Raw genomic sequence first — 15,659 nt, 5'->3', positions numbered from 1 at the left:
AAGGATACTAAGCACCTTGTGTAACAGAAACAAATTATTTAATTGCAATTTGCCCATAAGTTGTGAGCAGATAGGAGTTTATTCATGTGGTCCCCACATATGTATAGTGTTTTTGCTTGTGCAAGGATTTTTTTTTCTACATGTCCTACTTTTTGTGACAGCATTTTGTCTTCGAATTTAGATGTGATTTCTGTGTGCCCTCCAGGGAGAAAAGTGAGTGGTTGCTGTGGCAACAGATGACATGCATCCAAATAAACAAAAACAATATCAGATGACTGGCCCTTGATAGTAGCAGATTTCCTTCTCGGGAACTCATACGGAGATGCTTTGGAAGATTAGAAAAGGCTAAAGAAATGCAAACACTGATGGATGGGCAAATAAATAAAACGGATGAGAATCATACCTGGTTGCCATGGAGACGTGCCTTCTCCTCACTTCAATAACTGCTGAGCGGAGAGGATTCCAGGCTCTGCAGCGAAAGAAATCCTTCTCTCTGGAACAGAAATAAAGCGAAACACACAGTCACTGCATTTCATGTATGCATAAAAATCCTTTGAAACGACATGTTAGATGCATTGCTCATGCTGGGATACAGATGCCTTGCAGTCATGTGACTCTGGAGACTGAATATCAAGCAGCCTGCATAGCTATTGACATTAATTTCCGTCAAAGTAACAAGAGTAAATGTTACTAAAGCCTTTATAATATAAACGCAAAAGAAGATCAATATTAAAGTAATGCATTATTACATTTGCAATCACTTTTTTTTTTTTTTTTTTTTTTTATTAATATCAAGCTGGGGCACATTTTAAGGTAGAAGTCAGCTAAGAATCAGCACTCTGTGAGTCTTAAACTCTTTCTAAACCCCATCTTTTCTAAGCTTTCAACCGCATATTAATTTACGCAAACTTCATTTCAGAAAAAAAAAAACAACCAAAAGTGGACAAAAACAAACTGGGATAATTTTGAGATTTTATGTTTTCAAGTGATATATAATTTCTGATGATTTCTAAAGTGTGATAGAGAAAAAGGCAACAAAGAAAACTTCAGGTCAGAACTCCTGTTATGATGTCGGTTTTTGAGATATACATTCTTGCCATAAATTAATCTATTACTTTTCCTACATAATTTTTTAACAAAAAAGATTGGTAAAATATCTATTTAGGAGTCTTAGACCTTTCCAACGATATATAGTTTGTCACGAATAGATTAGGATTTAACTGTAACATAGGGAAGTAAAGTAGGCGGCCCACCGACAGGCTGGTGGCAGTTAACAGGTTAGCATTCTTGTTATACAAATTTAAATGATGGAATGTGAACAGCATTAGGCTTGATTAAGGTTAGCATTACTATTTTTGCTATGATTATATTTGCAGTAATATTCATTGATTCATGAGCTACTTAAAGTCAATAGCCAGCAAAAATTAATACTCTGGGGGCTTCAAACCTTCTGTTGTGCGCCCTTTCTTATTTAAAGCGCACATTCATTTATATAAAGTTGATTTCAAAAGAAACAAACAACACAAAGTTGTTCTACACCTAAATTGGTACACCTCGCATAGCGTAACAAGGGCCTCTTTTTGTTTCTGAGCCATGCTGTTCAACCTATCCGCAAACGAGGGGGAGGGTAAACGCATCGGAGACACTACGTTTGACCGACAGCCACAAAACCCAATCCCAAATCAAACAGTCGTTCAAACGGACCAATAACGTCGCTCTCTGGGCAATTCCAGCAGAGTGGGCGGAGCTTGAACACAAACGCCCGCCCACCATCCAATCGTTAGGTTGCGCGAAGGCTGCAGTTTCAGTTTGTTTTATTCACCATTTTGAGTAGCTGAAGGTAAAATTTAAACTAAATACTTTCGTAAAGCAGGAATATTTCCCGCATTGTTTAATTTTTACCACAAGGGAGAGGGCGTTGGGTTTTGCGACGTCACCCTCGTGCGTTTTAAAATACCACATTTTGGTTGCATTTCTTTTGCTCTTTCACATTTTTAACCTCTACAGTATTCCTGCAAAATGGCAAGACCAGTGAGGTACGTGGGTTTCCGTTCGTCCTGCTGATGGCTGCTGCATGCACACTGAGTTCTAGGCTTCACGCATGTGCCAGGCATCCTTAGCTTCTTGTTTAGAACTTGATTTTGTAACATTTTTGCTCATTCGTGCATGCATTTTTATCGTCGCCTCTTTTTCTAGTGGCGCGTGACTGTCTCTTTTATATTTACGGGCATATGTTCCACGTTTCTAGCGTGCATCAGTCAGGATTCTGAAATCTGATATTCTTTGTGCATCACCTTCCCACATTTCAGAATATATCTGTTGTGTGAGAAGCACTGTAAGGCTTCATGTTTCCTTGAAAGCCACTGAGAATATGGCTTCCCATTCATCCTCGCCAAAGCTTCTGGAGGGGTAATAAAATCCCACTGGAGGTGCTCATTGGCCCATTCGAGTGATTTTGCAACCTGTGATGCGCACATATTTGCGTGAATACCTCGATAGTGCAGAAACAATGGGTTGCGAAAGGCCGTTGGTGTTTTTTTAGGGAGGGAAGCGCGTTTTTGATGGATTTTTTTTTTGATAGCGATAAATTAACACGACTCGGGTGACGTCAGAGGGGGCGGGGCGGTAGAGAGCGACCACACCCCCTGTTTGGAGACCATAAAAGATGCCCGGGGCCGATATAAAAAGATCGAAATGTCGCGAACATGCAAATACTGTTATAACGATAAAATTGGAATAACATAATATTAGCCAGCGCAGTTATTACAAATATGAATTACTGAAACGATAGAGATTCTGGAATGAGTCCTACAGTAAAAACTGTTGTTGCCAATAAGAATACGAAGCAGACGTTTCCGGCGAAATTGATTTTACAAGCTTAATTGTTATTTTTAATGAAAAGAAAATATATATGGCAAAATTCATGTGCTTATTTAATTTTTCATTTTTTTACTGTGTAAAATTTACATTCTGTATTTTATCATGTACATTTACGATTCATTTAAATATTAAAAATAGTTTTAATATTGCATGTTTAATTCAAACTTGTTACTTCTTTGTAATTCTTTGTAAAAAAAAAAAAAAAAAAAAAAATTATTACTAGCGATTTCTGAGTGGAAACACTCCCATTTTTTCATTCTTTTATTTATTTATTTTGTAAATGGCACATTTATTTCAATTGGTTACTTGCCATTTCTTTGTAATCATTTGTACTATTTTTCTAGCAAGTTCTGAATGAAAACTTACCATTTTGTTCTTTTTATAATCCGAAAAGTCTAGTAGTAATCCATCTAATTACTTAAAAGTAACGTGTGGCTCTTCAAGCATCTCAACACTGTGGGCCTGATTGGTTAAATGGGACAAGACTGCAGTATTAATGAAACCCTCATTGAAACACTAATTGAGGAACTGTTTAACGATCATTAATTCAAGTAAACATAATGAAGCGAGGCATGTTAAATGAGCTTTAATGCTGACCACCTTCCGATGGTCTGTAAACCCTTAAAACACTGCTGCATCTCAAATGTGTGTTTGGAAACTCGTTCCAGTATTCTCCGTCTCTCTCTTACAGGAACAGAAAGGTGGTGAATTACTCCCAGTTTAACGAATCTGATGACGCAGGTAATAAACCAGCATTGTTTAAGTTTGTCTAAAAAATTATGTCAGCAGTACTCTTTGCTCAATATTGGCATCAAAGTATTACTTCAAGTCCAATCCGTCTTCATTTCTGCCTCCAGATGAGGATTATGGGAGAGAAAAGGAAACAACTAAGAAGATACGCGCTCCACCTCGTGAAATCAAGCACAAGAAATCTAAGAATTCGCAGGAAGAGAGGCAAGAATATTTTCAGCTTTTGTGTGATGAATTCTCAGAATAATGCTTCTTATATGTATCGAAAGTGTGAATTTCATGTTCTGAACCTTTTTGAGATCCATTTTCTCCTTATGACCCAAATATGCGTCAGTAAATTATAACTAGGAAATAATTCCCACACACTAGGACGTTCTCCTTCAAAGATCAAGCTACTAACAAACCTTATCTGTTGTTTTACAGCGAGGATTCGGATGACAAACTCTCCAAACCCAAAAATGATTCTGCAGGTAAATTGCGTGAATTGTCTACTGTAGGCGAGTTAGTGATTCATAAAATGATGATTACTTTCTGATCTCGTGCTTTTCAGATGACTTGGGTAGTGATGAAGACAACGACTTCGGAGAGGAAGATGAAGATGGAGATGGAGGAAGTGATTATGATGATAAAAAGGCCAAGAAGGGAAAGAAAGTAAAGGTGGAGAAGCCAGGCAAAAAGTCACTGAAGAGGAAACGAGGTGGAGGTGAGTCGTGGATCGACAAAAAAAAAAAGATCACTTTCCCTTGAACTCTCATGCATTCAACATCAAGCACCAGATGTTAAACTATCAGCATTAGGTCTAGTCTTATTTTAGCCAAGAGCTGCCCATTAAGATCGTGTGATTCGCATATAAAACAAGCACAGTTTAAGAGTGCATGATCTGAAATCGGATGCAAATTAAATGAAGCATAAATGTAAATCTGTGCGCATGATGTTCTCTGCAGATGATAGTGATGATGATAAAGAGGTGAGCAGGAAACCGAGGCAGGTGAGGCAGGCTGCGTCAAAGGCCGTGTCCAAACAGAGAGAAATCCTTCTGGGAGACGGAGGCAGTGAGGATGAGGACAAAGATGAGGAAGAACAAGCATTCCTGGATCGTAAGTGTGCTACTTTTTAACTGCAGTGTTAAATATGTCACTTTGATTAAGCATCATCATTATTATTGTTGCTCATCCTTGCAACTTGTTGTGAAGAGATGTATTGTAATTTGTTTTCTAAGCTATTTGACTTATGTTTTTGGCCTGGCAAAAGATAATCAAGTGAACAAAAATTCCATTGAAGTCTTTTCTACTTGATACACCTGTATATTACAATTTTCTCTGTTGCAGAAGAGTCAGGCAGTGATGAAGACTTCATGGTTGATGATGATGATGACAGCGACTATGGGGGCTCCAAAAAGAAAGGCAAAAAAGTGGTGCAGAGAGGAGGAAGGAGAGTGGAGAAGAAGGACAAGAAATCCCCTAAACCCAGGCTAAAGGCCACAGGTAACCACTGCCCCTCTTGAGATTTTAGGGTTCGGAAAAGAGCAGCTTGGACATTCTTTGAACTGTCTCTTTTTGTGTTTTAAGGAGTAAAGAACATCAGAAGAGTTTGAAATGATCAGTAAATGATGTTAGCATAAAACAATGACACAATTATAATTTTTAGGTAAACTATTGCTTTAATTTTCTTATTTAAATCATGTTTTCCTTAAAAAGATCGCTAGTCTGAGTTTTAAAGTGCTGACGAAGGCAGAAATGCTGATGCTTTTTGAAATGTACTACTTTAGTCACGAGGTGGGAGTCAGTAAGATTATTGTGTTTTTGAAAGAAGACGCCTCTTATGCAATATATACCTAAAAAAATAAATGAATACTATTTAAAATAAGTTTTCTATTTTAATATGTAATAAAATTTGTAATTTGTTCCTGTGATGCAAAGCTGTATTTTCAGCATCATTACTCAGTGATCAGTGTCACAGGGTCCTGCAGAATTCATTTTAATTTGGTGCTCAAGAAACATTTCTGATTATCATCAATATTGACAACAGTTGTGGTGGTGCATATTTTTGTTGATACTTTTTTTTTTCCACAATTCTTTGATGAACAAAGTTCAAAAGAACAGCATTTATCTGAAAAGGAAGTCTTTTTAGCATAAATTTCTTTGTCTTTTGATCAATTTAATGCATCCTTGCTGAACACACACACACATACACATATATATGTGTGTGTATATATATATATAACAACCCTTAATCACCCCAGACTTTTGAACAAGAGTGAAAATGTGTTCGTCTGTCCCTCAGTGAACCCTAGCCCCATGAAAGGCAAAGGGAAAGGTCGCCCAGCTAAAGCAGTGGAGAAATCCTCGCCCAAAGATGACGAGGAACCTGAGAGTCCCCTTGAAGACGAGGAGGAGGAAGAGGTGGAGAAGAAAGAGTCTCCTTTATCCAAAAAGACAAAGGATGACGCCCCTGAAGACGAGGAAGAAGACGAGGAAGAGGACGGCTCGGAAGAGGAGGCTCCATCTGGGGAAGACTAGCCATGTTATTCACGTCATCCCTTTCTTCTATTTCCCTTTACACTCTTTCCTTTTTTGCTGTTTTTTTGGGGTGGGGAGGGGTGGGGGGTGGGTTGTTTGCGTTTCAGATTTGTCTGATGTGGCCTGGCTTAACGGTTTGAACTTTCTCTTTTTTTTTTTTTTTTGTTTACCTATAATTTTCATATCGCAAAAGGATGATTTCCCCGAACTTGTTAGCATATATATCTATATATATTATTGAGTAAAATGTGTCTGAATCCGTTTATTTATGGGTATATAATCTCGAGGGAAGCCCATCGTTCCAACCAGTAGCTTCGCTGCGTGCCCAGGGTAATCACAAAAAAAGCTTTTGCGCTCATTCATTTCAGTAACCTGTATAAAGCTTAAAATCCACTCTGCACTGTTGCGACCGATGATCTTCATTCATGAAGTAAATTGCTGTGTAAAATGCTCGTAAAACCATCCTTGTGTAAATTATTGTGACTAAGGGCCTCACTCGTGCAGCACAAAAAAAATGCAATTGTCTACAAACTGTTAGTCAATGCACTGCAGTTTGCACAATATTGTGCTTGTTTATCAAACGAGGACCAAATTGTTGCGTTCGGTTTTGCGAGCAACACCGTATTTTCTAAAATTACTACATAAAACAGCAATTTACCTACGAATAGTTTTGCGAAGTTTTGCTACGGTGTTTCCTGAATGATATCCGATGCGTTTGTTTGTCGCAATCCGTAATAGTTCACAGCATTTATTTTGGTCATGCTTATCCCAAGATTGGTTTTGTATTTATTCAACATGCGCTTTCAGCTCTTTACATGCGAATCATCAGCTGAAGATGGACAAACTGACAACTAATGCTCATGTTTTGAGAATGTCTTTCGTCGTGGTACACAAGCTATCCAGGGTTTGTGGTTTTACCTTTTAAATAAACGATTGTCTCCATTTGTGTAGTTTGAACCATAATGCAGTTAGTGTTTTAATAGAATACTCTGGGTTAAAAATGGGCCGAATTCAGTTTATGAAATCTGCAGAATTACCTTAGAAAGTCATTTTGATTCCTAACTGAGTTTGTTGTGCATCTACAATGGCACTGTAAGTGTGTTTTAGTTTTTTTCAGCAAACGAAGATGTGAGTTTTTTTTTTATGTGATGATCAGTTCTGCAGATGCCAGTCATTGAGCTTAACTATTAACATTGAGCTATGATCTCTGTAATATGCATTTGTTTTAGTTTTTTTCTCATCCACCAGATCATCTCGTGTAAAGGCTTCAGTACGAATGCTATCATCTCTATTCGCAGTGTGAGTGTGCTGAGATCAGGCCTTAAATGGTTAATTGCATGGGAAGTAGGAATCTGAAGTCTCGCGTACTCTTTCTGCCTTACAAAGCCTGTTTATTTCAATTTTTTTGATAGTGTACCGCAAAGCTAAATGTTCAAAAACCGCTAGTATCTTTGACTCGTGCCCGTTTTTGTCCAGAGATTGTATTGCCGATTGTTGAGGGATCTCTTCAGTTGAGCAAATAACATTTTAAAGAGTCAAACATTGTTATTCTTCAGCCCTGGATCAGATGCGTTTGTAATCTCATAACAGAGAGGCATTGTAAGGATGGAGAATAATTGTACTATTCATACCTTATGTGTGTTTGCTCATTAAATATATATTTCTGTTGCTGCTTGTTTTTAATTTGAGACACATATGACGTATATACCATGATGCTTTTCTGTCTACAGCGCATACATGGCATTCTTACTAGGTTCGATCCTTTCTGCCAGGCATCTCTGAATATTTCCACTCGTGCTGTCTATAAATTGGTTTTTAACCTAGCTGTCCAAAAATGTATGAATGTTTTGTTTTTTGTGCTTGATTAAATTTAGTTTCTTTTTTTCCTCCTCAGATTTTTTTTGTATTGTTTTTTTTTTTTTTTTTTTTTTTTAAGAAAAGAAATAAAATGTATCTTCATTTTAATGAGAAACTGTCTTACCCATGTCTTCTTGTGGAAAACACCTTCCTTGGAGATTGATATTTTGTACGTATTTAATGTATGATACTATCATAGATCAGTGTGCATGTAATTTGTTTTTATTCATCAAAATCTAATGTTTTAACATCCTTTTGCTCAAAGTCAAATTGTCTTAAAGTGATGAGAACATTCAGAAGTAGTGTAAGTTTGAATGCTTCCTCAGTGAGTTTTGATTGGTCTGTGCCAGCTCTGTTAATTGGAGAATAATCTTAAAGGAATAGTTATTCAAATAATTAAAATGCATTCACTCTCAGGCCATCCAAGATCTAAATGAGTTCGTTTCTTTGTTGGAACAGACACACTTATTTACTACATTATATTACATCACTTGCTCACCAGTGAATCCTCTGTAGTGAATGGGTGCCGTCAGAATACGAGTCCAGAAGCAACGGTTCATAGTTAAAAAGTATTTAATGGATTACAAACATGCAACTTTTGTGGTGTGGATTATTGTGATGTTTTTATCAGCTGTTTGGACTCTCATTCTGACGGCACCCATTCACTGCTGAGGATCCAGTTGTGAGCAAGTGAAGGAATGCTAAATTTCTCCAAATCTGTTACCATGAACAAACAAATAAATATATTTATAATAATATCTATTTTCATTTTTTCTAATTTTCTTAGTGGAACTTCATTATTTGTTCATCTCACTTCTAAAGAAATAGAAAGTTGAATCAGTTTTGACAGTGCGATATCTAGAATGCTGACAGAACTGCATTCCTTTAGAAGCATAATACATAGTTGTCTGAATCATCTGAGATAATTGGGATATTTGAGACACCTCCCTATCTTCTGTGTTGCTAGTATAATTCTTTATAATATGTCAACATGGATTGAATTAAGATTTAGAGTTTAAATATAGCAGGCTTATTTTCCAGTTACTAATAAAACCAACGTGATTTCCATAGAGTTTAAGTTAGTTTGTCATTCTACCGTTGTTAACGTAAACATTATGTCGTCAGTAGTTGCGATACTAAATTCCAACACATGGTGGCAGTGTTCCAACTCCTACAACCACCGTGCTAGTCTGAGACCATTCAAAGACGTTAACGATATATATTGCATTAGTAAAATGTAGACTATTCTCCTTGCTAATAATCTGTAATTTTCCTCAAATAAAATGTGCTGACTGTCTTTAGAATAAAACTAAATGACATTAAGTTTCTAAAAAAAAAAAAAAAAAAAGGAAGTTGAAGTGTGACAAAACACTAAAAAAAGAAGAGGCTGGTTGTGTTAAACTTATAGTGTGAAAAATGTCAAGTTACAAAAGAAACAAACAAAACTTTTAAACATGTATTGCTTGAAATTATGTTTGTGTGTGTGTGTGTGTGTGTGTGTCCAAAAGCATTTCTTAATAGGCCTACTTGTTGCCTGTTTTTCAAATAATATTTAAACTAGTTAAAAGCAAATTAATAATGAATAAAAGCATCATTACAATGCATAAATATAAATGTGTGACCCTGTAAATGTGCAAAAACTCAATTATTCATTAGACAGATAGATAGATAGATAGATAGATAGATAGATAGATAGTTTTCCTGTAGTCTATCGCCTTACAAACTCTCAGACTAAAGCTTCACATCCCAAATAATCCATTAAAGGAAATCACTCTACATGAAAGCAGACAAAAATGTTGTGCTTGACTTAAATGGCTTTAATTCATGACCTTCAGCAATGCAGAAGATTGAGCAGAGCCTCTGTGATGTGGCTTTCTATACGTGTGTGTTCTCAGCTCATCCCGCCCACTTCCTGCAGCGGCTCTTCAAATTTCTACTGATGTCACTGCACTTTCTACTCATTCACACGGGAATCCATATAACCACAGCAGACGACACTCCAAATCACACTTTCAGATGGATATGAAACGTACGTATTGTTTTTGTAACAGTTTGATGATGTGTTGCTGATGTTGCAGCTGTAGATATAAAATCATAAAACAAACCACTGTCTTTATATTTTTGGCGTATATTCGTTTTAATGTATTACCTTTAAGTGTCATGAATAATTGAGTAAATATTGGTGATTAGTTGTATTCCTTTACAGACAAATAAAAATGATCAATTGTTTAAAATAATGTTATTTAAATGTTAAAATGCTTGTTAATTTTATCCTAAAACAGGTGTATTCATACATACAGAATGTCAATTTAAGAAACAAAAAAATTCCAGGAGCTGAAATTCCCTGTCAGAGGCAGCGTCAGGTAAAATGTGACGCGCTTCAGCGCTTGTTCCTGTCTAAAGCCTTTTCATAACTCAGTTATGTTTCAACTTTTTACTCTTAGCTGAGGCAGGAGCTAAATAAAAGAGTCACTCCTAGAGTTAAATGTGTTTGTACATGTTGCACTTAAAGATATGTATCCTTCCTTCTCAATAATCTGTCAACTCATTGTGACCGGATGCTGTAACTGTCAATGAGCTAGCTATATTCAGAAAAACAGGTTCAGAACATAAGGGACCTCGCAGTATTTATATACAAAATCTAGTCATATTTTAAAATGTGAATGTTTTAAAATGTACACTAACATACACTGAAAAGGTTCATGGTAAAAAGATTGAAGTAAATTTGGTCGCTGGTGTCCCTTCATATTGGTGTTGTGATGATAGAGCTGAATTTTCAGCATCATTCCTCCAGTCTTCAGTGGCAGGTGATACTTCAGAAATCATTCTAATGCTGATTTGCTGCTGCAAAAAAAAAAAAGTTTTTTTATTATTATAATCAGCATTTTTTTTTTTTTTTTGTAGATACATTCTTTGATATACTGAAAGTTCAAAAGAACAGTATTTTATTTAAAAAAAAAATTAAAGATATTTTTGTAATATTAGAAATGTCTTTACTATCATTTTTGGTCAGTTTAATGCATCACTTAATAATTAATCAATTAATAACACCAACCGTATACAGTATACAAATCAGGAAAAATCCAATATTTATGTATAGAACATACAATGAAATTTAATCCACTACATTTTTAAAAAAGTAATAATAAAAGCAGATTCTGCCACAATGTATAAATAATTATTTAATTATGAATCTTAATTACAACAATAAGATTTCTGTGCTTAACTGTCATGAAAGTGTCACAGTGATGGTCCAAAAACATGCCAAAACAAATTGCCTACGCTGTAGAATTGATTGATAAATTTTTTGTTTATTGTTGCCATGCATTCAAAATTTTTCATAACAATCAAGGTTGTCTTATGTCCACAATCATAAAACTGCTCTAATAGATGTACTGCCTTTAAGTTCAAAGATCAGCTGCTGCGTGCTAAGAAACTTATCAATATTTTATAGTCCTGAACAAACACACTGTTGACTAAAGGGGTGTTTTATTCTGCCACACATCCTGGTGTCAACGGTCGTAATCACATGGCTGATTTTCTAATCTTTGTCAGCATGGGAAGTTGACTGAATTGAATTAAATTCTCGAGAAAAACAGCAAATGGACATTTCTGAAAAGAACACGATTCATATATTCAGTGTATTCTGAATCCATTTGGTAGCTTTGTAGCAGGAAGAGCACGCAACAGAAGACATAATGTTGGACATGTGCATTAGTGGTTAAACAGCTTCTTTCATCACTGCAGAGTTTGAAGAGGTGAAAGAGAGGAGAATCTGGACATGCATGGCAGGATCTCACAGTTGTTCTTGATTAATGCATTGACATGTGGCCTGGAGGTATGCTTGGCTGCTGGGACCATCTACATCCCACCTATGCTGCTGGAGGCAGGGGTGGAAGAACGATTCATGACTATGGTATTGGGTAAGTCACTACAAAAGAGATCGCTGTCAAAGTTGTTTCAATAGTGTAGCCGACTAATTACATATCTGGACTGACAAACAAACATTTTAAAGGTGTTGGAACTTCAGATGAGCTTCAAGGCTTTCAGTGGTTTTGAAAATTTAAAAGAATGTAGGCTAGTAGCCTACAAATAGGAGTATGAGAATGCTTCTGCATATCAGAAATATGTAAAACATGAGTTGTCAAACTCAGTTAACAAGTTTCTTAAATGTCATATATTGTATTTAAGTTAAATGTTTCTGACAAGACACCAGAAGGTGTGTCATCCTGTCTTTTTGCCGCTCCTTGAACGCTGACGTAAAAGTTCGTTAAGTTAAGTTTACGTATAAATGATTACATCTGACTCACTTACTGAGCCACATCAATGCTTCGTCACTTCTAGCTGGGGCTTTTGAAACTTTTTAATGTGACATTCAGCCAAGTATGGTGACCCATACTCAGAATTTGTGCTCTGCATTTAACCCATCCGAAATGCACACACACCGAGCAGTGAACACACACACACTGTGAGCACACACCCGGAGCAGTGGGCAGCCATTTATGCTGCGGCACCCGGGGAGCAGTTGGGGGTTCGATGCCTTGCTCAAGGGCACCTAAGTCGTGGTATTGAAGGTGGAGAGAGAACTGTACATGCACTCCCCCCACCCACAATTCCTGCCGGCCCGGGACTCAAACTCACAACCTTTCGATTGTGAGTCCGACTCTCTAACCATTAGGCCACGACCTCCCATCATGCTAAGGGCACTTAAATATGTATCTCCTTGTGAGGGACTACTTCTGAAATGTAAAGGCAACTGTATTCTTATTACAATATTATTAAAAAAATGTTTTAAAAAACTGGTTGTTGATTAAATTCATTTTAAATTATTCATTAAATACATTTAAATGTAATTAAATTAAATCCAAACAGTGCATTCAGGCTATACATTTTTTTCCCCTGGGAATTGAACCCACAACCTCGCGCTGCTAACTCAATGCTCTACCACTTGAGCCACAGGAACACGTTTTAATTAAATAATGAAAATTATCTATTAAATTACTAATTCAATAAATTAATTTGTCATTTTACTGTGTTGTATAACAATTCTTTAGAAGAAAATAGTATCATATATATGCATTTAGCAGACACGTCCAGATTGCACTTACATTTGATGTTTTTATTTCAGCTGTGGGCCCAGTCCTGGGGCTGATCGCGGTCCCTCTAATTGGTTCAGCGAGTGATAGTTGGAGAAGTAAATATGGTCGCCGGCGTCCCTTCATATGGGTTTTGTGCATGGGCGTCCTGCTCGGACTCTTGATCATCCCTCAGACGTCCACCCTCTTCACCCTGCTCACAAAACGACAGCAGCATTGGTTGAAGGTCCCACTGCTGGTCCTTGCCATTTGTTTGGTGGAATTCTGTGGTCAGGCTTGCTTCACCCCTCTAGAGGCCTTGGTCTCTGACCTCTTTCCTGGAGAGGAAGAGAGTCGCAAGGCTTTTTCCGTCTACTCCCTCATGCTCAGTTTGGGCGGATGCATTGGCTACCTGCTGCCCGCGGTTGACTGGACAGCTTCGGACACTGTGGTCTACTTGGGTGGACAAGAAGCCTTCATCTACATTGTTCTGACCTTCATTTTTCTCTCCTGTTTGATGGGTACAACCTTCATCTCTGAGGAGAAGACAGTACGAGAAAGGCTGGGGGAAGCTGAGGTGTCCAGAAAGCCTGAAAAACTGAAGACTTGCTGCTGCCCTTGTGTGGCATTCCCCAGATTTCTGCTTTTCCGAAGGACATACTCTAGTCTCGTTTCTGTGGTTCCCCGACTCTACTCGCTGTGCAGTCGCATGCCAAAAGTCATTGCAAGGCTGTTTGTTGCGGAATTGTGCAGTTGGATGGCACTTATGTCCTTTATGCTTTTCTACACTGACTTTGTTGGAGAAGGATTGTATAATGGGGTGCCCAGTGAAGAGCCAGGCTCCTCAGGAAGGATCCGCTATGATGAAGGTGACATATTATCTGTAATATAAAGAAAAAAATTCATTCCTAAAAGTATTTGAAACAAGATAAATTTACTTGAGAAGCAACACTGCATATGATTTTAAAACTTGTCTTCAGAAAAAGTTTACTCTTAGAAAAAAAGGCATATTAGCTGTAACTGTAACTTTTTTTTTTTTTACCCCTTAGGGGTAAAAAAAAAAAAAAGGGTAAAAAAAAGAGAGTGTATCTTTAATAGAAATGTATGTCGTCTGGCTGCACTTGCAAGTTTTTTTCTTCACTTGTTTTACATTTAACCAACACAAAAGTATGTAAAAGTCTTTTTTGAGCAGCATATTAAAATGATTTATGAAGGATCATGTGACACTAAAGTAATGGCTTGTATATGTATGGAATCTAAGTGTTTTAATGTCATTTTTATGTCACTGCAGGTGTTCGAATGGCCAGTCTGGGTCTTTTCCTACAATGTGTGACCTCTGTGATCTTCTCATTGGTAATGGAGCGTATGGTGTTGTGTATCGGTGCCAGGAAGCTGTATCTGAGCAGCGTGGTTCTGCTGGCTGTGAGTACAGCAATTATGACCATATCCCACAACATTATACTAGTCACCATCATGGCTGCTGCTACAGGATACACCTTCTGCACCCTGCAAATTCTGCCATACACACTCACATGTTTATACCACTCAAATGCACAGGTAAGAGCTTCAAACAAAGATTATGCATTTGCATATCTGTATTTATCCTAAACAGTTGCACTTCTTAATTTCTAGGTCTTTTTGTCCACCGAAAGGAGCAATTTTCCTCTCAGGGAGGAAGATCTAATGCTAATCAGATCAGAGATGCCATCCTCGACTAAGCAGAAAAGAACTAATGGGTATCCAGGTACGATACCCTTCCATAGCAATATAAAAAACTCACAACCACATGATCTGCATGTGTCTATCACCATGGACACACAACCCTCAGCCCAAAGAGGCATGGGCACAGACATCGCCATTTTAGACAGTGCCTACCTGCTGTCTCAGGTGGTCCCGTCCCTCTTCATGGGCTCCATCGTTCAACTCTTCCACAGTGTGACCGCATACATGGCCTGTGCATCTTTGTTGAGTCTGGTGGCTGTGTATTTCTCCAGTAAGATTGTCTTTGAGAAGGCGGATATTGATGCAAGATGATGGAGATGTTCCCAACAGAGCAACAGACTCTGGATAGTGACAAAAACTATAAAGGGCAGCTGGTTCTGTTTAGTATTTTTGGAGAAAGCGATGCAATGTGCAATTAAATGCCTTATGTAATTTAAGTAATTTATTGAAAAAAAACATGAGCTATATGATATTCAGCAAACAATATATGGTCATGCATATATATAAAAATTCTTATTTGAGCATTCATTTATTTGATGGAACTATTGCCTGCGCTTACTGCGTCTGTCTGTGTTCCCCTTGCTTTTTACCAATATATGGTTTAGTTCCTGTTCTTTTCTGTTCAGGTTCCTGTTCCTGTTTGCCCTTTTTTGGTTCTGCTCACTACCCTGTTAAGTTCATTATCAGTACCATACCAGCATCGGTTTTACCCTCATTAGTGGTCTAATTTAGTCTCCCTCTTTTGCTATTTGTGTTTGACGGTTAATGTAGATGTTAGCCTGTGTGTAAGCTCTTCCTAGTCATTGGAGGAGGATAACCAATTAAAGGACTTTATATTATTGGAATAACCTTTTTC

General features: G+C 37.3%; 2 protein-coding genes across 2 annotated transcripts; both read left to right on the top strand.

Annotated features, from left to right (window-relative positions):
• The first annotated feature begins 1,788 nt into the window (after positions 1 to 1,788).
• On the top strand, positions 1,789 to 8,078 carry LOC132119666 (nuclear ubiquitous casein and cyclin-dependent kinase substrate 1-like). The gene is made up of 9 exons (XM_059529821.1): positions 1,789 to 2,036; positions 3,572 to 3,621; positions 3,738 to 3,834; positions 4,054 to 4,100; positions 4,181 to 4,333; positions 4,575 to 4,727; positions 4,959 to 5,114; positions 5,914 to 7,194; positions 7,348 to 8,078. Exons 1-8 carry the CDS (start codon positions 2,020 to 2,022, stop codon positions 6,147 to 6,149), a joined length of 909 nt encoding a protein of 302 aa, XP_059385804.1. The 5' UTR covers positions 1,789 to 2,019; the 3' UTR covers positions 6,150 to 7,194; positions 7,348 to 8,078.
• A 1,676-nt stretch (positions 8,079 to 9,754) lies between these two features.
• On the top strand, positions 9,755 to 15,345 carry LOC132119093 (solute carrier family 45 member 3-like). Its single transcript, XM_059528841.1, has 6 exons — positions 9,755 to 10,035; positions 10,289 to 10,369; positions 11,754 to 11,929; positions 13,135 to 13,950; positions 14,373 to 14,638; positions 14,714 to 15,345. Exons 3-6 carry the CDS (start codon positions 11,788 to 11,790, stop codon positions 15,113 to 15,115), a joined length of 1,626 nt encoding a protein of 541 aa, XP_059384824.1. The 5' UTR covers positions 9,755 to 10,035; positions 10,289 to 10,369; positions 11,754 to 11,787; the 3' UTR covers positions 15,116 to 15,345.
• The last annotated feature ends 314 nt before the right edge of the window (positions 15,346 to 15,659 follow it).

Source organism: Carassius carassius, chromosome 38, assembly GCF_963082965.1.
Source record: "Carassius carassius chromosome 38, fCarCar2.1, whole genome shotgun sequence".
NCBI classification, from domain to species: Eukaryota; Metazoa; Chordata; class Actinopteri; order Cypriniformes; family Cyprinidae; genus Carassius; species Carassius carassius.
The sequence above is the reverse complement of the archived record's forward strand: the minus strand, read 5'-3'. Positions and strand labels throughout refer to the sequence as shown.

Excerpts from the sequence above, each read along its gene's own strand:
- LOC132119666 (XM_059529821.1), top strand. Across the intron at positions 3,622-3,737 it reads TAACGAATCTGATGACGCAG|ATGAGGATTATGGGAGAGAA; the intron begins GTAATAAACCAG and ends TTCTGCCTCCAG. Across the intron at positions 5,115-5,913 it reads ACCCAGGCTAAAGGCCACAG|TGAACCCTAGCCCCATGAAA; the intron begins GTAACCACTGCC and ends TCTGTCCCTCAG.
- LOC132119093 (XM_059528841.1), top strand. The coding sequence starts at position 11,788 with ATGCATGGCAGGATCTCACAGTTGTTCTTGATTAATGCATTGACATGT. Across the intron at positions 11,930-13,134 it reads ATTCATGACTATGGTATTGG|CTGTGGGCCCAGTCCTGGGG; the intron begins GTAAGTCACTAC and ends TTTTTATTTCAG. Across the intron at positions 14,639-14,713 it reads TATACCACTCAAATGCACAG|GTCTTTTTGTCCACCGAAAG; the intron begins GTAAGAGCTTCA and ends CTTAATTTCTAG.